Genomic DNA, 23,192 nt, shown 5'->3' on the forward strand with positions numbered 1-23,192 from the left:
AAAACAACGAGCCACCACGGAATGAAGAGATCGAAGTGAAGTCTAGACGTGAGGAACAGAATCCAGTGTCCGCTGAGACCCTTTTTACCTTTCACCCTAACCTAAAGACGTCGGCCAAAAAAGAGGATCCCGAATGTCAAACTGAAAATAATGGGAATTTTTCGGTGCTCTGGTGAGGATGAAAGCCCGGGCTCTGCCTGCAGACCAGCGGACAAAGCTGCACTCTTCCTTCTTCTCTGTGCCACTCCCGGGAGCAGCGGCCCACGCTGCGTAACCCATCGATTCTCCCCACCCAAGCAGAAAGATCTCCCGTCCCGTTTGTTCCAGTGCCGTTCCCGGCCGAGGCCGTGCGGGACAGGCAGGGACCGAGCTCCGCTCCCCTGCGGGCAGCAGCGGCCCCAGCCCGGCTCCAGCCCAGCGCTGCCAGCCCGGCTCTGCCCGGGCGGGACCCGGAGCTTTCCCCCGGCTTCGAACTTTGCAGGCTCCCCCTCCTTTTCCTTCCCAACAGGATTTCTGCTCCAAACGCCCCGGGTTTCCTGTTCCCAGCTGGGCAAGGGGAGGGACTGCCGGCCCTGGGGCCTCACAAGCCGAGCTCTGCAGGAGGAGGAGGAGGAGGAAGAGGATGGGTCCGTCCCCCCAGCGCTTGCCAGGCTCCATGTCCCGCTCAGCACAGACACCATCATCCTCATCCTCACCGCACGGGAATGAGAGAGCAGATTCTGGGCTGCCAAGTCAGGAAGGGGGGATTTAATCTCTGGGGCAGATGAAGAGGCTCTGAAGAGATTGAAGAGGCTCTGAAGAGATTGAAGAGGCTCTGAAAAGATTGAAGAGATTCCTCTTTGCTGTCGACTGTTCCGGGGAGGGTTTTCCAGCATGCAAGGCGGTAAGGAAAAGTTCCAGATCATCACCCCAGGTGCTGTAGGGTCCAGCTGCTGCCTCGGGCAGGATCCTGCCTCTGCCAGGGGCACGGGGTGGGTCAGAGGATGGAAGCAGAGAAAGCTGGAGTGGGAGAGCTGGCAGAGAGCTCCGAGTGACCCCCGGGCTTCTGGCACAGCCCAAGCTGCCAGAGCAGCACGAAGGCACTCGCCCGCCCTGAAAGCTGAAGTGGTTACAGCAATTTGGTGGGAATGAGGAAGAATATTAATCTGTTTCCAGACAGGAATAACGTGGAATTGTCAGAGAGTCCGGTGGACGAATCACACGAGTGAATGCGAGCGTGGTGTCTGCCCCAGCACAGCCCGGGGCTCCAGGGAATGGTTGGGAATGGTTGGGAATGGTTGGGAATGGTTGGGAATGGTTGGGAATGGGACCAGAACGTGGAAGGTGTTCACGTGTCCTGACGCTCTCGCCAGCAGGAGAGGGGAAGGAGGATGAAGAGCTGGAGGCTCCGGAGGCTCCATCAGCCGGGAAGAGCCGAGGCACGGGAGCAGCAGGCGCAGGGTGGGCGTGGGGAGTGGTGTTTCACTTCTTCCTGGTAAGCGGGGAATGGTCCAAACCCTCCCGGGGATGGAATAGGGGCAGGGGGATCTCCAGCCTGGCTCAGAGCACAGGACAGACCGAGCACAGCACAGGACAGACCGAGCACAGGACAGACCGAGCACAGGACAGGACAGACCGAGCACAGCACAGACCGAGCACAGGACAGACTGAGCACAGGACAGACCGAGCACAGGACAGACCGAGCACAGGACAGACAGAGCACAGGACAGACTGAGCACAGCACAGGACAGACCGAGCACAGGACAGACCGAGCACAGGACAGACAGAGCACAGGACAGACTGAGCACAGCACAGGACAGGACAGACTGAGCACAGGACAGGCTGAGCACAGGACAGGACAGACTGAGCACAGGACAGGCTGAGCACAGGACAGGACAGGCTGAGCACAGGACAGGCTGAGCACAGGACAGGCTGAGCACAGGACAGGCTGACCCCAGCACAGGACAGGCTGACCCCAGCCATCCCAGGGCTCACCCCAGCCATGCCATTCCCTGTGGAATGCCCCCTGCAAACCTCTTAGTGATGGACAGGAGGGTCCCCTTGCCAGGATGGCTTTTCCCAACTCAAACACATCACCCCAAAGGAGTGTCAAACCCCAAAGGAGTGTCAAACCCCAAAGGGGTGTCAAACCCCAAAGGGTGTCAAACCCCAAAGGGGTGTCCTGTCCCTTCAGCAAGGGCATGGTCCCACCTCGGGCAGTGAGCTGGGAGCCAGGGACTGACTGGGAGCAGCACACGCTCTCGGGTGCTCTCTGGGAGGACCTGGCACCTCAACACCCCTTAAATCCACTAATTCTCTGTGCCCCAGGCTGAATCTTCCCACCAAAGATGAATCAAGGGATTGTGAAGCCTGGAGAAGACCTTTAGGGTCACTGAGTCCAACTGTAAAGAAGGCACCATGCCCCAAGCTAGGAAAGCTTTCCTCCCTTCAAATCCACCCCGAGTAACTCCCTGCCAATCATTAACCACCTGCCACCAGGGAGACAACAGGAATTAAAATTCAGGACACAAACTGTCTGTCCTTTGCCCCTGTGGCAGAGAAATCCTGGGAAACTGCCCCAGTTAACATCCATCCCTGCTGCCCTCACCCCCTCAGCAGCTCCCAGTGAGCTCCGAACTGATCCATTTTGACCATTGGTGCAGTACTAAAAAGTAACTTCAAAGTAAAAGCATCCTACAAGGGCTGAGCTCTAGGATGAGAGGGAAAGGGAAAGGGAAGGGGAAAGGGAGAGGGAAAGGGAAAGGGAAAGGGAAAGGGAAAGGGAAAGGGAAAGGGAAAGGGAAAGGGAAAGGGAAAGGGAAAGGGAAAGGGAAAGGGAAAGGGAAAGGGAGAGGGAAAGGGAAAGGGAAAGGGGAGGGGAAAGGGAAAGGGAAAGGGAAAGGGAAAGGGAAAGGGAAAGGGAAAGGGAAAGGGAAAGGGAAAGGGAAAGGGAAAGAAACTTTGTTCCTTTCCTTTGGAAAATCAGTTTGCAAAGGGTTTGCTGACGGTCTGCTGAGACCAAACTGCAGCATGGCCACCCCCAGCCCACCCTGCTGCATTCCCCAACACCAGTTCAAGCGTCCCCCTTTGTTTCTCCCACATCCCCCCAAAATGAGGGGAAGGAAAAGCTTTTCCCCCTCCTGATGCCCTGTGGCACCTCCCCTCCACCCCCTCTCAACTCAGGTCAATGTGCTCGTGATGGGGACTCTCAAGACCTTCGGGATTTTCTTCGTGGCTTTCCGAGAGGAGATGGGGGGATCTTCAGAGCAGCTCAGCTGGATCGGCTCCATCATGTCCTCCCTGCGCTTCCTGGGAGGTGAGCTGCTGTCCCAGGGCTGGGGCACTGAGGGGGCTCCGTGCATCCAGTTCCCACCCCAGACTGCTCCAGACTGGACATGGCACCCACACGTGTCCGAGCAGGAATGTGCTCTAAACACTGGGCCTTCAGATGGGATAGGGGGAGGAAATTGGAAATTGGGAAGGAATCCTTCAATCCTTCCCTGGGAGGGTGGGCAGGCCCTGGCACAGGGTGCCCAGAGCAGCTGGGGCTGTCCCTGGGTCCCTGGAGTGTCCAAGGTCAGGCTGGACAGGGCTTGGAGCAATTTGGGATAGGGGAAGGTGTCCCTGTCCATGGCAGGGGTGGGACTGGATGAGCAATGAGGTCTCTTCCAACCCAAACCATTCTGGGATCCCCTGAACTTCCCTGTAGGTTTATTGTACAGTTCCAGAGCAAACAACACTCTTGTCCCAGCTGTGGAATAGCTTGGAGCTGCTGGGCATGGTGTGATTGAGGAAGGAGGCTCAGGAGAGCTGAACCTTTGGGCTTTGCCTCCTTCCCTGCCCCACTCCCCGAGCTCAGGGCACGGCAAAGTCTCTCTGCTGAACATTAACCCCTCCCACACCCCCTGTCCCCCGCTGCCTCCTGAGGCTTCCCAGGGGTCCCAGCCAGTCCCCAAGCCCTGCCACAGCAGCTGTGTCCCCCTGGGCTGAGCTGTGTCCCTGCTTGCCTTGCAGCCCCGCTGGTGGCCGTGCTGTGCCAGCGCCTGGGAGAGCGGCCGACCTCCGTGCTCGGGGCTGGGCTGGTGGCTGGGGGCTGCCTGCTCAGCACTCAGGCCACCAGTGTCCCCTTCCTCTGCTTCTCCATGGGCTTCCTGCTGGGTGAGATGGCCACGGTTTACTGCATGGGCAGCAAATCAGCTTCTTTAGCCTTAAACCTGGGGAAGGGGGTTTTGTTCAGCTGGAGGAGCCTGAGGTGATCAGGGACTGCATCCAAGGAAGGAGCTGTGCCAGGGGTTTGGGATGGAGATCAGGGAAAGGTTTTTTCCTCAGAGGGTGCTGGCACTGCCCAGGCTCCCCAGGGAATGGGCACAGCCCAGAGGCTGCCAGAGCTCCAGGAGGGTTTGGAACAGCACTGTCAGGGATGCCCAGGGTGGGATTTGGGGGTGTCTGTGCAGGGCAGGGCTGGATGTGATCCTTGTGGGTCCCTTGCAGCTCAGGATATCCTGTAAATCCATGAACCTCCAGTCCAAGGCATCCCCAGCTCCCTTCTGTGAGACACCGTGTGAACTGCCAAAGTTTCATGCTCAGAATAAAACACCAGTTTCAACATCCCAGTCCCAACTAACCTTGATTTTTTTCCTGGACCTACACGGATCCTGGCCTTTTAAAATCCCTTATAAAAGGGCAGAGCCTCCAATCCCCCAGACACCAAAGCCCACCCCCCAGATCTCGCTCTCCCCTGACTGTGAGAGCAGAAATCCCCTCTGCTGCCGAGCCAGGCACTGCCAGCTTGGGACAGCAGCACATGGAATCCCCACACAGGAGCCCCTTTTTGGGACTGGAAGGGATTTGTGGCTTCCCCTGGCCTCAGTGGATGTTTCTGAGGAGGAGCTCTCTGGGATGGGTTTCTGCAGCCTTCCCAAGGCTGGGTCAGAGACATCTCTGCCATGGAGCACCACGAGTCTCTCTGGGATGGGAGCCCCTCATTCTCATTTTCCCCCTTCCCAGAGGGATGGGGGGGGGTTTGCCTGATGGAGTTTCTCTGTGGTGGGAGCCTTTCATTTTCCCCCTTCCCTCAGGGATGTTTTTGCAGTTCCCACACTGGGCTGTCAGTGCAGTGCCATTGTCACTGCTCTGACTTTACTCCTCGGAGCAGCTCCGTTGGGCAGTGGCAGTCCCAGGCTCACACAGGAGCAGCCCTGCCCAGCCAGGCTCCACACTCAGGGAGAGGCTTTGCCTGATGGAGTCTCTCTATGGTGGGAACCTTTATTCTCAATTTCCCCCTTCCCACAGGGATGGGCTTTGCCTGATGGAGTCTGTGGTGGGAGTCTCATGTTGTTTTCCCCCTTCCCACAGGGATGGAGTTTCTCTGGGGTGGGAGTCCCTTATTTTCCCCTCCCCAGGGATGGGCTTTGCCTGCTGAGTCTCTCACTCTCCTTTTCCCCTCCCCAGGGATGGGCTTTGCCTGCCTGTACCAGGCAGCTGCAGTGATGACGGCCAAGCGCTGCCGGGCTCGCCTGGCCTTCTGCAACGCCCTGGCCCGCTCGGGCATGGGGCTGACCTTCCTCATGGCCCCCTTCACCCAGCTGCTCATCGAGGCCTATGGCTGGCAAGGTGAGAGGGCACAGGCTGCCCAGAGCAGCTGGGGCTGCCCCTGCATCCCTGGCAGTGCCCAAGGCCAGGCTGGACAGGGCTGGGAGCAGCCTGGGACAGTGGGAGGTGTCCCTGCCATGGCAGGGGTGGAATGGGAGCAGCTTTAGGGCCATTTCCAGCCCAAACCATCATTGTTTGTTCCTTGCCCTCCAAATCAGCTGCCCCCAGCCTGCAGAGGGGCCTGGCTGGAAGCTGCCAAGGGTTCTGTGAATTCCAGCTCCATGCACAGGGAAAAATTAATGTTCCCAGTCAATATCCCTGGGCTGGTTCTGCTCTGTCCGTGGATGCAAATCCAAGGAGCCAAAACATTTCATTGACCAGGAGCCTCCCAGTGTCAGGGTGATGCACAGCCTGGACTGCAGATCCCTGCTGCTGTACAAGGGGTGCACTGAGCACTCAGCCATCCCTCAGTTCCCCTGGGGCTGCCCCTGCATCCCTGGCAGTGCCCAAGGCCAGGCTGGACAGGGCTTGGAGCAGCCTGGGACAGTGGGAGGTGTCCCTGGCCATGGCAGGGGTGGCACTGGGTGGGCTTTGAGGTCCCTTCCAGCCCAAACCATTCCAGGATTCCCTGATCCAGGCAGGGAGGCACCATTATAATCTGGCATTTCTTTCTGGAAGGTATTCAGAGTTTCAAACTCCTTCCTCCAGGTCTGGGCAGCTGAAGGCACAGAAGCATCTCCCATCCCAGTCCTTCCCACAGCTGCCTTAGGGAGGCAAACTGGTTCCAGGCTGGATCAGACCTACAGGGGCCCAGTCCTTCCAAAGCTGCAGCTGAATCCTGTTCCTTCCAATTCATCAGCTCTGAGAGGGAATTTGGGGAGATCTGGAGGCTCTAAGAGGCTCTTAAAAATTCAGCACACCAAGGAATAACTCTGCCTCTTCTAGGATAGTTTGGGGACATCTTGTTAATAATTAAACACTTAATCACTCATTAAAATCAGAGTCAAAGCACAGATCTCAGAAATCAAACCAGAGATCCCTCATTTCACTGTAGTGATTCAAGACCATCTTGAAGGTCCATCCTGACTTCAAATGAGGAAAAGCAAACAGATCCCAGAGGCAGCTGTGGATTTGTTCTGTGCATCACAGCAAATGAACTTCCAGCTAGAAAAACAGGAATAAAAATCCCTGTTTAGTTAACTCCTGCAGAAGGAGAAGGCAAACAGAACCTTCTCCACCATCACTGAAAATCACACCCTGTTCCACAGAGGCCATTTCCTGCTGCTCCCCCCTTTCCAACCCAAGAACAAACCACCTTTTGCCTTCCCTCAGGTACTCTGCTGGTGTTTGGAGGCATCATGCTGAACCTGGTGCCTTCCAGCATGCTGCTGTGGCCTGTCAGCCCCCAGCTGCCTCGGGAATCCGCCAGAAATCAACACTGGGGGTCTTCAGGGGCAGAGAAGGATCCAGAAGCTCCTGGTGGGTGTTCAGATGGAAGCACTCAGAGGGAATCACAGCTTCTCCAGGCACAGGAGGCTCCCAGCTCAGTGTCACTCGTGGTGCCCCATGGCAGAGATGTCTCTGAGCCAGCCAGTCCTGCCTGGGGAAGGCTGCAGAAACCCAGCCCGGAGAGCTGCTCCTCAGAACCCCCCACCAGGGCCAGGAGAGGCCCCCAGCCCCCTGCAGCCACCAAAGAGGAACCTCCTCAGCCTCTGCTGGACTTCTCCCCGCTAAAGGATCCCGTTTTCTTCATCTTCACCTGGTCTTTCCTCTTCAGCCACCTGGCCTATTTCGTGCCCTTCTTCCACCTGGTGGCCAGAGCCAGGACGCTGGGCATGAGCAGCAGGGATGGCTCCTACCTCATCGCCGTGGCTGGTAGGCACAGGGACCCCTCCCACCCCAGCTCACAGAAAAACACCCCCAACTCTGCCCAGAAATGGCCCCAGACATGTCCTGGGATGGATCCTCCTGGCACAGGTTCAGCCCAGTGCCAGCTGGATGATGCCAGACCCTCCCTGCTCCCCAAAACCCCAAATCTCCACTTACAAGGTGCTCTCTGCCCACCACAAGCCCTGCTGGGCTTCAACCCACAAGCCACCAGAATCCAGAGGTGCATCCAGAACCCTCCAGCTTAACCCAAAAGGGAGAAATTCAATATTGGGGGAAAACCCTCCCACATTAATGTGGATCCAGGCATCTGGATTTGGCACATCCACCTCCAAATGGGGGGAAAAAACAAGGCAGTCCCCAAAAATCAAAACCTTGCCTGGTCTTAATTCACACTTCCCAAACCCAAACCCAAGCCTGGTTTTAAGGCACATTCCCCAAACCCATGCCCACATCCAGGCATTTGGATTTGGCATATCCCAAACTCCAAGTGGGGAAAAAACAAGGCAAACTCCCCAAAACCCAAACCCATGCCTGGCTTTAAGGCACACTCCCCAAAACCCAAACCCCAAAACCCAAACCCAAGCCTGGTTTTAAGGCACATTCCCCAAAACCATGCTCAGATCCAGGCATCTGGATTTGGAATATCCACCCCCAAGTGGGGGAGAAAACAAGGCACAGTCCCCAAAAATCAAACCCATGCCTGGCTTTAAGGCTCACTCCCCAAAAACCAAACCCCAAAACCCAAACCAGTACTTGGTTTTAAAGGCACACTCCCCTAAAACCAAACTCCAAAACCCAAATCCATGCCTGGTTATAAAGAACACTTCCCAAACCCAAACCCTTGCTTGGCTCTAAGGCTCACTCCCCAAAACCCAAACTCATGCTTGGTTTTAAGGCACACTCCCCAAAACCCCAACCCATGACTGGTTATAAAGAACACTCCCCAAACCCAAACCCATGCTTGGTTTTAAGGCACACTCCCCAAAACCCAAACCCCAAAACCCAAACCCTTGCCTGGCTCTAAGCACACTCCCCAAAACCCAAACCCATGCCTGGCTCTAAGCACACTTCCCAAACCCAAACCCATGCTTGGTTTTAAGGCACACTCCCCAAAACCCAAACCCCAAAACCCAAACCCATGCCCGGCTTTAAGGCAGACTCCCCAAAACCCAAAGCCATGCCTGGTTATAAAGAACACTCCCCAAAACCCAAATCCATGCCTGGTTTAGAACACTTCCCAAACCCAAGGCCTTGCCTGGCTCTAAGCACACTCCCCAAAACCCAAATCCATGCCTGGTTATAAAGAACACTCCCCAAACCCAAACCCTTGCCTGGCTTTAAGGCACACTCCCCAAAACCCAACCCATGCCTGGTTATAAAGAACACTCCCCAAACCCAAACCCCAAAACCCAAACCCATGCCTGGCTCTAAGGCACACTCCCCAAAACCCAAACCCTTGCCTGGCTCTAAGCTAGGATTAACACCAAAGCCATGCTGGGCTAAGAAAGTGGCTCCAGCCTCAGTCAGCAGCGAATATTTTATTGTACAAACCCGATTTTATTTCTGCAGTGCTGGGGAATGTTCAGCAGGGAGGAGCTGCTGAGGTGTTAGGAATGCCCAGGGATTAATGGATGTTTGGGGTTAGGAGTGGGAGGGACACAGGCTTAGTGGGACATGAGCTCACTCCAGAGCTCCTTGATGTTTGCTTCATTAAAATGTACCAAGAAATGTCAAAAACAGCTCTCAAACCCCAGACTCTCAAAACCCCAACAACTCTTTTATTAGATATATTTATATATTAAATATAAAATAGTAATCTATTTTATTAGAGGCTGCTGAGCCTCTGAAATGTCTGGGTTTCTAGAAAATGCCTGGGGGTTTAGAATTTAAATAGAATTAGTTTTAGAAAAAATAAAACCTCGGCTGCATTTTTCTTCTGAAGCTCAGATTTTTCTCTTCAGCAGGTTGCTCTCTCCTGATTTAGGGCATTTCAGGGAGCAGAGTCCCTGAGGGTGGAATTCCCCCCGAAGGGAATTTTCCCAGAGCACTTTGGTGCCCTTGGGTAGAGCAGCACAAAGGAAAAGGGAAAACCCCAACCCTGGATTTTGTAGCCTAAAAACACCTGGAGGTTTTTGGTGATGTGCTCACCAAGAACAGGGAAATTGGGATGTGACACAGCCAACAACAGAAATAATTCTGAATAAAAAAATAAAGTAATGTGATAAAAATCAGTAATAAAGATAAATATAATAATTTAAAACTATAGAAATAAACATATATAAAAATAATGGATATAGTAATATACAATAGTGCAAATCATTAACATTATCAAATAAATAGAAGAATAAATTATATTAAGGTTAATATAAATAATCAAGTATAATATGAATACTCTATAATAATAATATAAATAATATAAAATACTGCAAAATAGAACTATATTAGAGTATATAATAGGTAATATCATATTTTAATGTATATAAAATATAAAAATATTTAAAATATGCAAATACTAAATAATAAACATAGTAATGTGAAGATAAGTATAATTTAACTATATGAAATAGTTTTTTTAGAAAATAATATAGATAATATAAAAATATAATATAATATACGATATATAATATAGTATAATATAGTATAATATAGTATAATATAATATAATATAATATAATATAATATAATATAATAATATAATATATTATAATATAATATAATATAATATAATATAATATAATATAATATAATATAATATAATATAAATTACGTTATGTTATATTATATTATATTATTTATATTATATTATATTGTAATATTAGTAATATAAAAGATAAAATACTGTAAGTATCAATATAATACATATACTACAAATAATAAAAATAATATAAAATACTATAAAATATAGCTAGATTTATAATAGCTAATAAATGCATATGAAGTAATAAAATATAAAAATATCTAGAAATAATGCAATTTTAACATTACACAAAGTATCAATTTAATACATATACTAAATAAAAATACTAATATAAAATACAGTTACATTTATATCTAATAAATTTATATGAAGTAACAATATATTAAAATATCTAGAGAAATAACAGAATTTAAATATTTTGCAAAGTCAAGTCTCAATATATTATATATACTACAAATAATAAAAACAAATATAAAATACTATGAAATATAACTAGATTTATAACAGCTAAGAAGTTTATATGAAGCAATAAAATATAAAAATACCTAGAAATAACAGAATTTCAAAGTTACACAAAGTATCCATTTAATACATCTACTAAATAAAAATAATAATATAAAATATAGCTAAATTTATAATTAATGTATAATATCTAATAAATTTACATGAAGCAATAAAATATAAAAATACCCAAAAATAACAGAATTTCAGTATTACACAGAGTATCCATTTAATACATATACTGAATAAAATAATAATATAAAATATAGCTGACTTTATAATTAATGTATAATATCCAATAAATTTCTATGAAGCAATAATTTATAAAATGCCTAGAAATAACAGAATTTCAGTATTATAGAGTATCCATTTAATACATATACTGAATAAAATAATAATATGAAATATAGCTGACTTTATAATTAATGTATAATATCCAATTCATTTCTATGAAGCAATAATTTATAAAATACCTAGAAATAACAGAATTTCAGTATTAGAGTATCCATTTAATATATACACTGAATAAAATAATAATATAAAATACAGCTGAATTTATAATTAATTGTTAATATCCAAGAAGTTTACATGAAGCAATAATTTATAAAATGCCTAGAAATAACAGAATTTCAGTATTACAGAGTATCCATTGAATACATATACTGAAAAAATAATAATATAAAATATAGCTGACTTTATCATTTATGTATAATATCCAATAAATTTCTATGAAGCAATAATTTATAAAATACCTAGCAATAACAGAATTTCAGTATTAAAGAGTATCCATTTAATATATATACTGAATAAAATAATAATATAAAATATAGCTGACTTTATCATTAATGTATAATATCCAATACATTTCTATGAAGCAATAATTTATAAAATGCCTAGAAAAAAGAGTATTTCAGTATTACAAGTATCCATTTAATACAAATACTGAAAAAATAATAATATAAAATATAGCTGACTTTATAATTAATGTATAATATCTAATAAATTTATATGAAGCAATAAAATATAAAAATATCTACAAATAACAGAATTTCAATGTTACACAAAGTATCCATTTAATTTATATACTGAATAAAATAATAATATAAAATATAGCTGACTTTATAATTAATGTATGATATCCAAAAAGTTTGCATGAAGCAATAATTTATAAAATACCTAGAAATAACAGAATTTCAGTATTACAGAGTATCCATTTAATTTATATACTGAATAAAATAATAATATAAAATATAGCTGACTTTATAATTAATGTATAATATCCAATAAATTTCTATGAAGCAATAATTTATAAAATGCCTAGAAATAACAGAATTTCAGTATTATAGAGTATCCATTTAATATATATACTGAAAAAATAATAATATAAAATATAGCTGACTTTATCATTAATGTATAATATCCAATACATTTCTATGAAGAAATAATTTATAAAATGCCTAGAAATAATAGAATTTCAGTATTATAGAGTATCCATTTAATACATATACTGAAAAAATAATAATATAAAATATAGCTGACTTTATAATTAATGATTAATATCCAAGAAGTTTGCATGAAGCAATAATTTATAAAATGCCTAGAAATAACAGAATTTCAGTATTACAGAGTATCCATTTAATACATATACTGAATAAAATAATAATATGAAATATAGCTGACTTTATAATTAATGTATGATATCCAAGAAGTTTGCATGAAGCAATAATTTATAAAATACCTAGAAATAATAGAATTTCAGTATTACAGAGTATCCATTTAATATATATAGTGAAAAAATAATAATATAAAATATAGCTGACTTTATAATTAATGATTAATATCCAAGAAGTTTGCATGAAGCAATAATTTATAAAATGCCTAGAAATAACAGAATTTCAGTATTACAGAGTATCCATTTAATACATATACTGAAAAAATAATAATATAAAATATAGCTGACTTTATAATTAATGTATAATATCCAATTCATTTCTATGAAGCAATAATTTATAAAATGCCTAGAAATAATAGAATTTCAGTATTACAGAGTATCCATTTAATACATATACTGAATAAAATAATAATATAAAATACAGCTGAATTTATAATTAATGTATAATATCCAATTCATTTCTATGAAGCAATAATTTATAAAATGCCTAGAAATAACAGAATTTCAGTATTATAGAGTATCCATTTAATACATATACTGAAAAAATAGTAATATAAAATATAGCTGACTTTATAATTAATGTATAATATCCAATAAGTTTACATGAAGCAATAATTTATAAAATACCTAGAAATAACAGAATTTCAGTATTACAAGTATCCATTTAATATATATACTGAATAAAATAATAATATAAATATAGCTGACTTTATAATTAATGTATAATATCCAATAAGTTTGCATGAAGCAATAATTTATAAAATACCTAGAAATAACAGAATTTCAGTATTACAGAGTATCCATTTAATACATATACTGAATAAAATAATAATATAAAATATAGCTGACTTTATAATTAATGTATAATATCCAATTCATTTCTATGAAGCAATAATTTATAAAATACCTAGAAATAATAGAATTTCAGTATTACAGAGTGTCCATTTAATATATATACTGAAAAAATAATAATATAAAATATAGCTGACTTTATCATTAATGTATAATATCCAAGAAGTTTGCATGAAGCAATAATTTATAAAATACCTAGAAATAATAGAATTTCAGTATTAAAGAGTATCCATTAAATATATATATTGTGAAAAAATAATAATATAAAATATAGCTGACTTTATAATTAATGTATAATATCCAATTCATTTCTATGAAGCAATAATTTATAAAATACCTAGAAATAATAGAATTTCAGTATTACAGAGTATCCATTTAATACATATACTGAATAAAATAATAATATAAAATATAGCTGACTTTATAATTAATGTATAATATCCAAGAAGTTTACATGAAGCAATAATTTATAAAATGCCTAGAAATAACAGAATTTCAGTATTACAGAGTATCCATTTAATACATATACTGAATAAAATAATAATATAAAATATAGCTGACTTTATAATTAATGTATAATATCCAAGAAGTTTACATGAAGCAATAATTTATAAAACACCTAGAAATAACAGAATTTCAGTATTATACAGTATCCATTTAATATATATACTGAAAAAATAATAATATAAAATATAGCTGACTTTATAATTAATGTATAATATCCAATACATTTCTATGAAGAAATAATTTATAAAATGCCTAGAAAAAAGAGAATTTCAGTATTACAAGTATCCATTTAATACAAATACTGAAAAAATAATAATATAAAATACAGCTGACTTTATAATTAATGCATAATATCCAAGAAGTTTGCATGAAGCAATAGTTTATAAAATGCCAGAGAACCCAGGATGCCCCACTGCCCCGGGTGAGAGCGCTGCTGTTCCCGCAGGCGTCACGGAGATGCTGAGCCAGCTGCTCTCGGGCTGGCTGGCCGACCAGGGCTGGACCAAGAGGTACCACCTCCATGTCACCTACCTGCTGCTGAGCGGGGCCACCCACCTGCTGGGGCCGCTGGCCACCTCCTTCGCCCTGCTGCTGGCCTACACCGCGGCCGCTGCCGTCTGCTGCGGAGGCTTCATGGCGCTGCTGCTGCCCGTGCTGGTGAGTGCTGCTGGGCCCGGGCAGGGCTGGGCTCCTGCTCCTGCCCCAGAGCCGCGGGACACCAGAGCCAGAGCCACCCCAGAGCCACGGGGACACCAGAGCCAGAGCCAGAGCCATCCCAGAGCCACTGGGACACCAGAGCCAGAACCATCCCAGAGCCATGGGACACCAGAACCAGAGCCACGGGGACACCAGAGCCACTGGGACACCAGAGCCAGAGCCACCCCAGAGCCACGGGACACCAGAGCCAGAGCCAGAACCATCCCAGAGCCACGGGGACACCAGAGCCAGAGCCAGAACCATCCCAGAGCCACGGGGACACCAGAGCCAGAGCCAGAACCATCCCAGAGCCACGGGGACACCAGAGCCAGAGCCAGAACCATCCCAGAGCCACGGGGACACCAGAGCCAGAGCCAGAACCATCCCAGAGCCACGGGGACACCAGAGCCAGAGCCAGAACCATCCCAGAGCCACGGGGACACCAGAGCCAGAGCCAGAACCATCCCAGAGCCATGGGACACCAGAACCAGAGCCAGAACCATCCCAGAGCCACTGGGACACCAGAGCCAGAGCCAGAACCATCCCAGAGCCACTGGGACACCAGAGCCAGAGCCAGAACCATCCCAGAGCCACGGGGACACCAGAGCCAGAGCCAGAACCATCCCAGAGCCACGGGGACACCAGAGCCAGAGCCAGAACCATCCCAGAGCCATGGGACACCAGAACCAGAGCCAGAACCATCCCAGAGCCACTGGGACACCAGAGCCAGAGCCAGAACCATCCCAGAGCCACTGGGACACCAGAACCAGAGCCATGGGGACACCAGAACCAGAGCCAGAGCCATCCCAGAGCCATGGGACACCAGAACCAGAGCCAGAACCATCCCAGAATCACTGGGACACCAGAGCCAGAACCAGAACCATCCCAGAATCACCTGGGACACCAGAGCCAGAGCCATCCCAGAGCCACTGGGACACCAGAACCAGAGCCAGAGCCATCCCAGAGCCACTGGGACACCAGAACCAGAGCCAGAGCCATCCCAGAGCCACGGGGACACCAGAGCCAGAGCCATCCCAGAGCCACTGGGACACCAGAGCCAGAACCATCCCAGAGCCACCTGGGACACCAGAGCCAGAGCCAGAACCATCCCAGAGCCATGGGGACACCAGAACCAGAGCCAGAACCATCCCAGAGCCACTGGGACACCAGAGCCAGAGCCAGAACCATCCCAGAGCCACTGGGACACCAGAGCCAGAGCCAGAACCATCCCAGAGCCACTGGGACACCAGAGCCAGAGCCAGAACCATCCCAGAGCCACTGGGACACCAGAGCCAGAGCCAGAACCATCCCAGAGCCATGGGGACACCAGAACCAGAGCCAGAACCATCCCAGAATCACCTGGGACACCAGAACCAGAGCCAGAACCATCCCAGAGCCGCTGGGACACCAGAACCAGAACCAGAACCATCCCAGAATCACCTGGGACACCAGAGCCAGAGCCAGAACCATCCCAGAGCCGCAGGACACCAGAGCCAGAGCCATCCCAGAGCCACTGGGACACCAGAGCCAGAGCCATCCCAGAGCCACTGGGACACCAGAGCCAGAGCCAGAACCATCCCAGAGCCACCTGGGACACCAGAGCCAGAGCCAGAACCATCCCAGAGCCATGGGGACACCAGAACCAGAGCCAGAACCATCCCAGAGCCACTGGGACACCAGAGCCAGAGCCAGAACCATCCCAGAGCCACTGGGACACCAGAGCCAGAGCCAGAACCATCCCAGAGCCACTGGGACACCAGAGCCAGAGCCAGAACCATCCCAGAGCCACTGGGACACCAGAGCCAGAGCCAGAACCATCCCAGAGCCATGGGGACACCAGAACCAGAGCCAGAACCATCCCAGAATCACCTGGGACACCAGAACCAGAGCCAGAACCATCCCAGAGCCACTGGGACACCAGAACCAGAACCATCCCAGAACCACCCCAGAATCACCTGGGACACCAGAACCAGAACCAGAATCATCCCAGAGCCACAGGGACACCAGAACCAGAACCAGAACCACTGGGACAACAGAACCAGAGCTACTGGGACACCAGAACCAGAACCATCCCAGAATCACCTGGGACACCAGAACCATCCCAGAATCACCTAAGAGGGACACCCAGAACCATCCCAAATCACCTGGGACACCAGAAACAGAACCATCCCATAACCACTGGGACATCAGAACCAGAACCACCTGGGACACCCAGGACAATCTCAAAATCACCTAGGACACCAGAACCATCCCAGAACCTCCTGGGACACCCAGAACCATCCCAGAACCACCTGGGACACCCAGAACTGCAGCAGGGTCCCCTGGACACCACAGGGATGCTGCTCCCAGGGCTGGGGGCAGCCTGGAGAGCTGGGAGGGCTCAGCCTGGAGAGGAGAAGGCTCCAGGGAGAGCTCAGAGCCCCTTCCAGAGCCTAAAGGGGATCCAGGAGATTTCCTTGGAGCCCCTTCCAGAGCCCAAAGGGGATCCAGGAGTTCCCCTTGGAGCCCCTTCCAGTGGCTAAATGGGATCCAGATCCCCTTGGAGCCCCTTCCAGAGCTAAAGGGGCTCCAGGAAACCTGGAGAGGGGCTTGGGACAAGGGAGGGAGGGACAGGACACAGGGAATGGCTCCCACTGCCAGAGGGCAGGACTGGGTGGGATATTGGGAATTGGGAATTGTTCCTGGGAGGGTGGGGAGGGGCTGGGATGGAATTCCCAGAGCAGCTGGGGCTGCCCCTGGATCCCTGGCAGTGCCCAAGGCCAGGCTGGACAGGGCTGGGAGCAGCCTGGGGCAGTGGGAGGTGTCCCTGCCATGGCAGGGGTGGCACTGGGTGGGCTTTGAGGTCCCTTCCAGCCCAAACCATTCCAGGATTCCCTGATCCAGGCAGGAGGCACCATTATAATCTGGCATTTCTTTCTGGAAGGCAGAGAGGCATCTCCCATCCCAGTCCTTCCCACAGCTGCCTTAGGGAGGCAAACTGGTTCCAGGCTGGATCAGACCTACAGGGGCCCAGTCCTTCCAAAGCTGCAGCTGGAGAGGAAATTCCCCAGAAAAAAGAATCAAATCATCTCTTGTGCTTAAAAAAAAAAAAAAAATAAAAAAAAATAAAAAACCAATCAATCTGTTGTGCATATTCACTCCTCTGAAGCCAATCACTAATTTTGTATTTTGGTTTCCCAACAGGTGGATCTGGTGGGCGTGGAGAAGCTCCACAGCTACCTGGGGTTTGCTGCTTTCTTTGCAGGGATAGGAGCCATGGGAGGACCCCCTCTAGCAGGTGAGTGATGTTACACAAAACCCACACCCACCCCAGAAATCCAGGATAAACCTGCTGCTGGTTCACTCTCCTACAGGGATCCATCCCAGAATGGGTTTTCTGTTCTAAGAGAGAGAGGGAAAAAAAAAAATCCTATTTCAGAAATGTATTTTTATAGAAAGGCAACATTTTTCTTGGGAATTTGCAAAAATCCAACCAGCAGCTTGGAAAATGCTGCCTGGAGTATTTAGAAAACGCTGCCTGGAATCTCTGGAAAATGCAGTGAAGCCCCACGTGCAGAGTTCAGCCCTGAGCACAGCAGGGTAACAAGCACATTTCCATGGATTTTACTCCCAGTGGTGTTAAAATAACACTGAACTTGGACTGGAGGGGAAGCAAGGAGAGGAAGGGAAAGCAAGGACAGACTCAGCAAGATTCCCACCAGGCAGAGGCACTGGAACATCAGGAGAAGCCTCAGTAATCTCTTGTTTTGACAGAGATTACAGAGCTCAGCCACCAGAGCTCTGGGCCCAGAGATAAGGAGCATGAAAAGCCTTTGCTCTTCCCCCTCTGCCAGGAAACCAAGGCAGCTGTGAGGATTTGGGAGATTTCAAGTGTTTAGGAATGAGTGTCCAGCCTCTGCTAGGGAGCAGGGGGCTTGTTCTCCTCCAAACAGCTTGGCCAGGACACAGCTTTCCCTTCCCTGCAGCCCAGCTGCTCCTGGGCAGCAGGGGAGGGGGGATTCTGCCCCTCTGCCCCACTCAGGTGAGACCCCAGAGCTGCCCCAGCCCTGGGGAACAACAGCAGGAGGACTTGGAGAGAGTCCAGAGGAGCCCACGGAGATGCTCCAAGGGCTGGAGCCCCTCTGCTCTGGAGCCAGCCTGGGAGAGCTGGGGGTGCTCCCCTGGAGAGGAGAAGCTCCAGGGAGAGCTCAGAGCCTGAAGGGGCTCCAGGAGAGCTGGAGAGGGACTGGGGACAAGGGAGGGAGGGACAGGACACAGGGAATGGTTCCCACTGCCAGAGGGCAGGGATAGATGGGATTTTGGGCAGGAATTGTTCCCTGGGAAGGTGGGCAGGGCCTGGCACAGGCTGCCCAGAGCAGCTGGGGCTGCCCCTGCATCCCTGGCAGTGCCCAAGGCCAGGCTGGACAGGGCTGGGAGCAGCCTGGGACAGTGGGAGGTGTCCCTGCCATGGCAGGGGTGGAATGGGAGCAGCTTTAGGGCCCTTTCCAGCCCAAACCATCACTGTTTGTTCCTTGCCCTCCAAATCAGCTGCCCCCAGCCTGCAGAGGGGCCTGGCTGGAAGCTGCCAAGGGTTCTGTGAATTCCAGCTCCATTCACAGGGAAAAATTAATGTTCCCAATCAATATCCCTGGGCTGGTTCTGCTCTGTCCGTGGATGCAATTCCAAGGAGCCAAAACATTTCATTGACCAGGAGCCTCCCAGTGTCAGGGTGATGCACAGCCTGGACTGCAGATCCCTGCTGCTGTACAAGGGGTGCACTGAGCACTCAGCCATCCCTCAGTTCCCCTGGCACAGTAACAAACAGCAGGGGATAAACACCCTGGCTGTCACTTATCCACACTCACACTGCAGTTAAAAAAGTTAAATTTCCATCCAGCTGCAAGATATCTGCACTAATGGGAAGCTTTTTGCCTTTTTTTTCCTGCAAAAAGCTTTCCAGAGAAATCAGGCTTAAGGCAGGTGGGATAAATAAAGGCCAAATAAAGCCAAGAAGCAAAACACTCCTGGATCCATCTTGTTACAGGCAGAGCAGGATGGAAACAATCCAGAGCTCAGGATCCAGGCTTGGGATCCAAGAGAAATTCTGTAATTTTCTCTTGCAATGCAGTTTTAATTGAAAACTGAGTGAGACAAAAAACCTCCTGATGAAATGTCCAAAACCATCTGCTCCTTGCAGAAAGCAGGACTTAAACACTCTGTGAGACCCTGGGATTTGGTGCTCTCACTTCCCAAAAATCTTGAGTTTAGAATTACAATTTCATCAAACCCAAGTGTTTTTACACAGTGGAAATAATGATGGCTAATGAGAACTGGAAAGGGTAAAATTGCCTAATTTGCATATTAGACCAAAGCCTAATGGAAGGAAAAGGTGACTTACCTGCAAATGTGTTCAGCTGAAAGCCCTGAAATCCAGGGGCAGCTGGCAGGACCCAAAGGGAAAGTCTGGAGACCCCTTCAGAGCTCCCCATCCACTGGCACCTCTGGATGCTGAAAAAACCCAGCCCAAAGCAGAATAAACATTATTTTGGCAGCCAGGAGCAAGCTGAGGAGAGAAGGGCACAGTTTATTTCCACAAGCAGTACAAATCACTGACTCAAAATGCACAAGAGCTGAAGCAAAGCCTGTAAAGCAAATTCTGGAAGAGATTCCAGCCCCCAGAGGACAAACTCCAGACCCAAGAAATTTGGGTGGTGAAAAGGGAGAGGATGGAGTCATCAAAAGCTCTGCTGGCACTCGTATTTAGATGTTTGCTAAATTTTGCCTTCACCTTCCCAGTGAATTTTGCTCCTCAGGGCATCAGGAATAAATAAAACTTCTGATTAAAGATCAGCAGTACCATTTAAACAGCCTGACCCAGCTGGTAGCACCAGCAGTGCTGGGAATGTTTAGTCTGGATTCAATTGCTGGGATTTTCCAGCATTCCTCACAAAACTGCTGCTTTGCTGGGGTTTGAGCACCACAAGCTCCTAGCTCAGCCTTCTGCAGCAGGAGTGATTATTGTTTTGTTTTGGAAATTAACTGAGGGCAGAGACTGGAGATGCTTCAAAAGGTTGGGGTGTGATGGAAGTTGGTGGCTGTGCTGCCAGTGAGGCAGTGCTGGTGAATCCCACTGCACCTAAATCCCATTCAGCACCAAAAAAACCCCAGGAAAGTAAAAAAAAATTAAAATTAAGAAATATCCTGAAGGATATTTAAGGAATTGCAATAAATCAGAACTCACCTGGAGCACTCTGTCCTGTTCCTCTCACAAATAACTACGTCAGCATCCCCTCTCCACATCCCAGAGACTTCCAGGCAGCAGAAACAGATCCCAGCCCTGGGAATGAACCTCAGGGTCATGGGAGAGTCCCCCAGTGCAGCACCAGGGGATGGATCCTACTATGGGATGGATCCCAACATGGGATGGATCCCACGAGGGGTTGGATCCCAGCAGGGGATGGATCCCATGAGGGGATGGATCCCATGAGGGGATGGATCCCACCACAGGATGGGTCCCAGCAGGGGATGGATCAATGGATCCCACCAGGGGATGCATCCCATGAGGGGATGGATCCCACGAGGGGTTGGATCCCAGCAGGGGATGGATCCCATGAGGGGATGGATCCCAGCAGGGGATGGATCCCATGAGGGGATGGATCCCACAGGGATTGGGATGGGTCCCAGCAGGGGATGGATCAATGGATCCCACCAGGGGATGCATCCCATGAGGGGATGGATCCCAACATGAGATGGATCCCATGAGGGGATGGATCCCAGCAGGGGATGGATCCCATGAGGGGATGGATCCCATGAGGGGATGGATCCCACCACAGGATGGGTCCCAGCAGGGGATGGATCAATGGATCCCACCAGGGGATGCATCCCATGAGGGGATGGATCCCAACATGAGATGGATCCCATGAGGAGATGGATCCCAGCAGGGAATGGATCCCACCAGGGGATGCATCTTCCTCTCCAGCTACAGCTCCTCCAGGAGGTGGCTCCCAGGACATCCCTGAGGAGCAAACACAGGGACTGCCCCCCAGACAGCAGTGAGCCAAGAGAAACTGAAAGTGGGCAAAAGCAGATGTTCTGTGCTTTGTAAAACCTCCTGTGGAAATCTACAGCGGGGAATGGCAGTGCCTCTGCTCCAGCACAGACCCCACACTTCACTGGCACCCTCCCTTTCCATGGCTCCGAGCCTCAGGGACTGCATGCTGTCCCCTCCTGGGTGTGAGAAGCCCAGGTTTGGGCCAGATCTGCTGCTTGTGGAACTCAGGGACTGCATGCTGGCCTCTCCTGGGTGTGAGAAGCCCAGGTTTGGGCCAGATCTGCTGCTTGTGGAACTCAGGGAAGCCCGTGGATGTCTGGATTCCATGGATGTCTCCAGAGGAATTGCATTTCACACCAGCAGCAGATCTGGCTCAGCTGCTGCCCCACACCCACCCACCCCACACCACATTTGGGACTGGATTTGGGTTTTTATGTGCAGCAGCAGCTCCCAGCACTTTGCAGATTTTAGATTCAAAGAGAGGAACTCTCCACCTTCCAAAGGACTGCCCAGAGCCCTGATGATTTGCCAGGACCAAACCCAACACTTGGAGGTCACTTTAAAAGGTGACCTGAATCCTCCAGACATTCCTGAGGCTCACTGGAATTCAGCTTTTCCTTTTAAGTCCTCCCAGAGCTACTTTTATCAAGTTCACTTCCAGCTCCTGGCCTGGGGTCTCTCCTGCTAGACAAAGGACATGAAACTGGGTCTGCTCACACAAGACAAGGCTGGAGAACAGAGGCTTTGCAGCCCAGATGTTGCAAATACCAACATGTGCAAGTCATCCCTTCAATCCAAGGGGATCTTCCATCAGCCACTTTTTCCTTACTTAAACAGGAAAAAACAAAAGAAATTCAGGGATTAAATTCAATCCAATTAAACACCATGTCCACTGCAAGGATCAAAGCTGGCTCTGGGAAAAATGACCTGCCTGTCATTTCCTTACAGGAAATGCTGCCCAGGAAGAGTTAAAATAATTTAAGGGAAATATCTGAGCAATTCTTAGAAGAGAACACACATCCTTTGCCTCCCACCCACCTCCCTGAATTATTTTTTTCGCTGAGAAAAATCCCCCAGCTTTAATAACAACCTCCTCTCCTGCAGGGTGGCTCTATGACTACACCCAGACCTACGCCTGCTCCTTCCTCTTTGCTGGAGCCTGTGCTCTCATCTCACCCATCTCCTTCTTCTTCGAGCCTGCAGCCCAAAAATGGAAGCTAAGAAAAGCCAATTTGGACAAGAGCTGAAGTTTTAAAGGCTGGGCTTTGATCACACCTACGTGGGACAGCCATTGCCTGCACTGGGAAGGATCAACAGCAGCAACACTGAAAATTGGAATTTCTGGATGTCAGTTTGGATAGCTGGATATTTGTGCTGATTAAAGCCAGCTGAGAAATGCACAGTGTGGAGTGTCTGGGGAAAAGGCAGCCCATGGTGCCTCTGCTCCTGAGCTGGGTTTTTCTGCCTCTCAGATTTAATCCTCAGCTCTGTCCTTCCCAGAGCAGAGCTGACTCACTCACCTCGTGGGATGAGCAGCTCCCAGTGCCAGAGATTTCAGCTCATTCTGCTCACACACAAACAACTGGCCCTGGGGGGATGAGAGCAGGGACAGGGAGGGCAGGGTGAGACTTCCACCAGGATCAGCTGCTCCAGGAGCTCCTCTCTCTGGGGGAAGGATGCTGCAGCGGGGCCACTCCACATCCCAGGCACAGTTACTGCCACAGCACACGGGACCTGGAGGCAAAACCAGTTTTAATTAAAGCCAGAACCACAAC

The 23,192-nt window shown here is 48.1% G+C and overlaps 1 protein-coding gene across 3 annotated transcripts; it reads left to right on the plus strand.

The window, feature by feature from the left end:
- The first annotated feature begins 312 nt into the window (after positions 1-312).
- Positions 313-22,817, plus strand: SLC16A4 (solute carrier family 16 member 4). Of its 3 annotated transcripts, none has more exons than XM_059867866.1 (9): positions 316-883; positions 1,353-1,474; positions 3,163-3,295; positions 3,994-4,137; positions 5,431-5,592; positions 6,904-7,446; positions 14,137-14,348; positions 17,571-17,664; positions 22,522-22,817. In XM_059867866.1, exons 1-9 carry the CDS (start codon positions 874-876, stop codon positions 22,662-22,664), a joined length of 1,563 nt encoding a protein of 520 aa, XP_059723849.1. In that variant the 5' UTR covers positions 316-873; the 3' UTR covers positions 22,665-22,817. The 3 variants fall into 3 exon arrangements, with proteins under 3 accessions (XP_059723851.1, XP_059723849.1, XP_059723850.1); XM_059867867.1 differs by having other exon boundaries at positions 1,356-1,474; XM_059867868.1 differs by lacking the exon at positions 3,994-4,137 and having other exon boundaries at positions 313-883.
- Positions 22,818-23,192: the final 375 nt, after the last annotated feature.

The sequence above is a fragment of the Haemorhous mexicanus genome, chromosome 25 (assembly GCF_027477595.1).
Source record: "Haemorhous mexicanus isolate bHaeMex1 chromosome 25, bHaeMex1.pri, whole genome shotgun sequence".
Lineage (NCBI taxonomy): Eukaryota > Metazoa > Chordata > Aves > Passeriformes > Fringillidae > Haemorhous > Haemorhous mexicanus.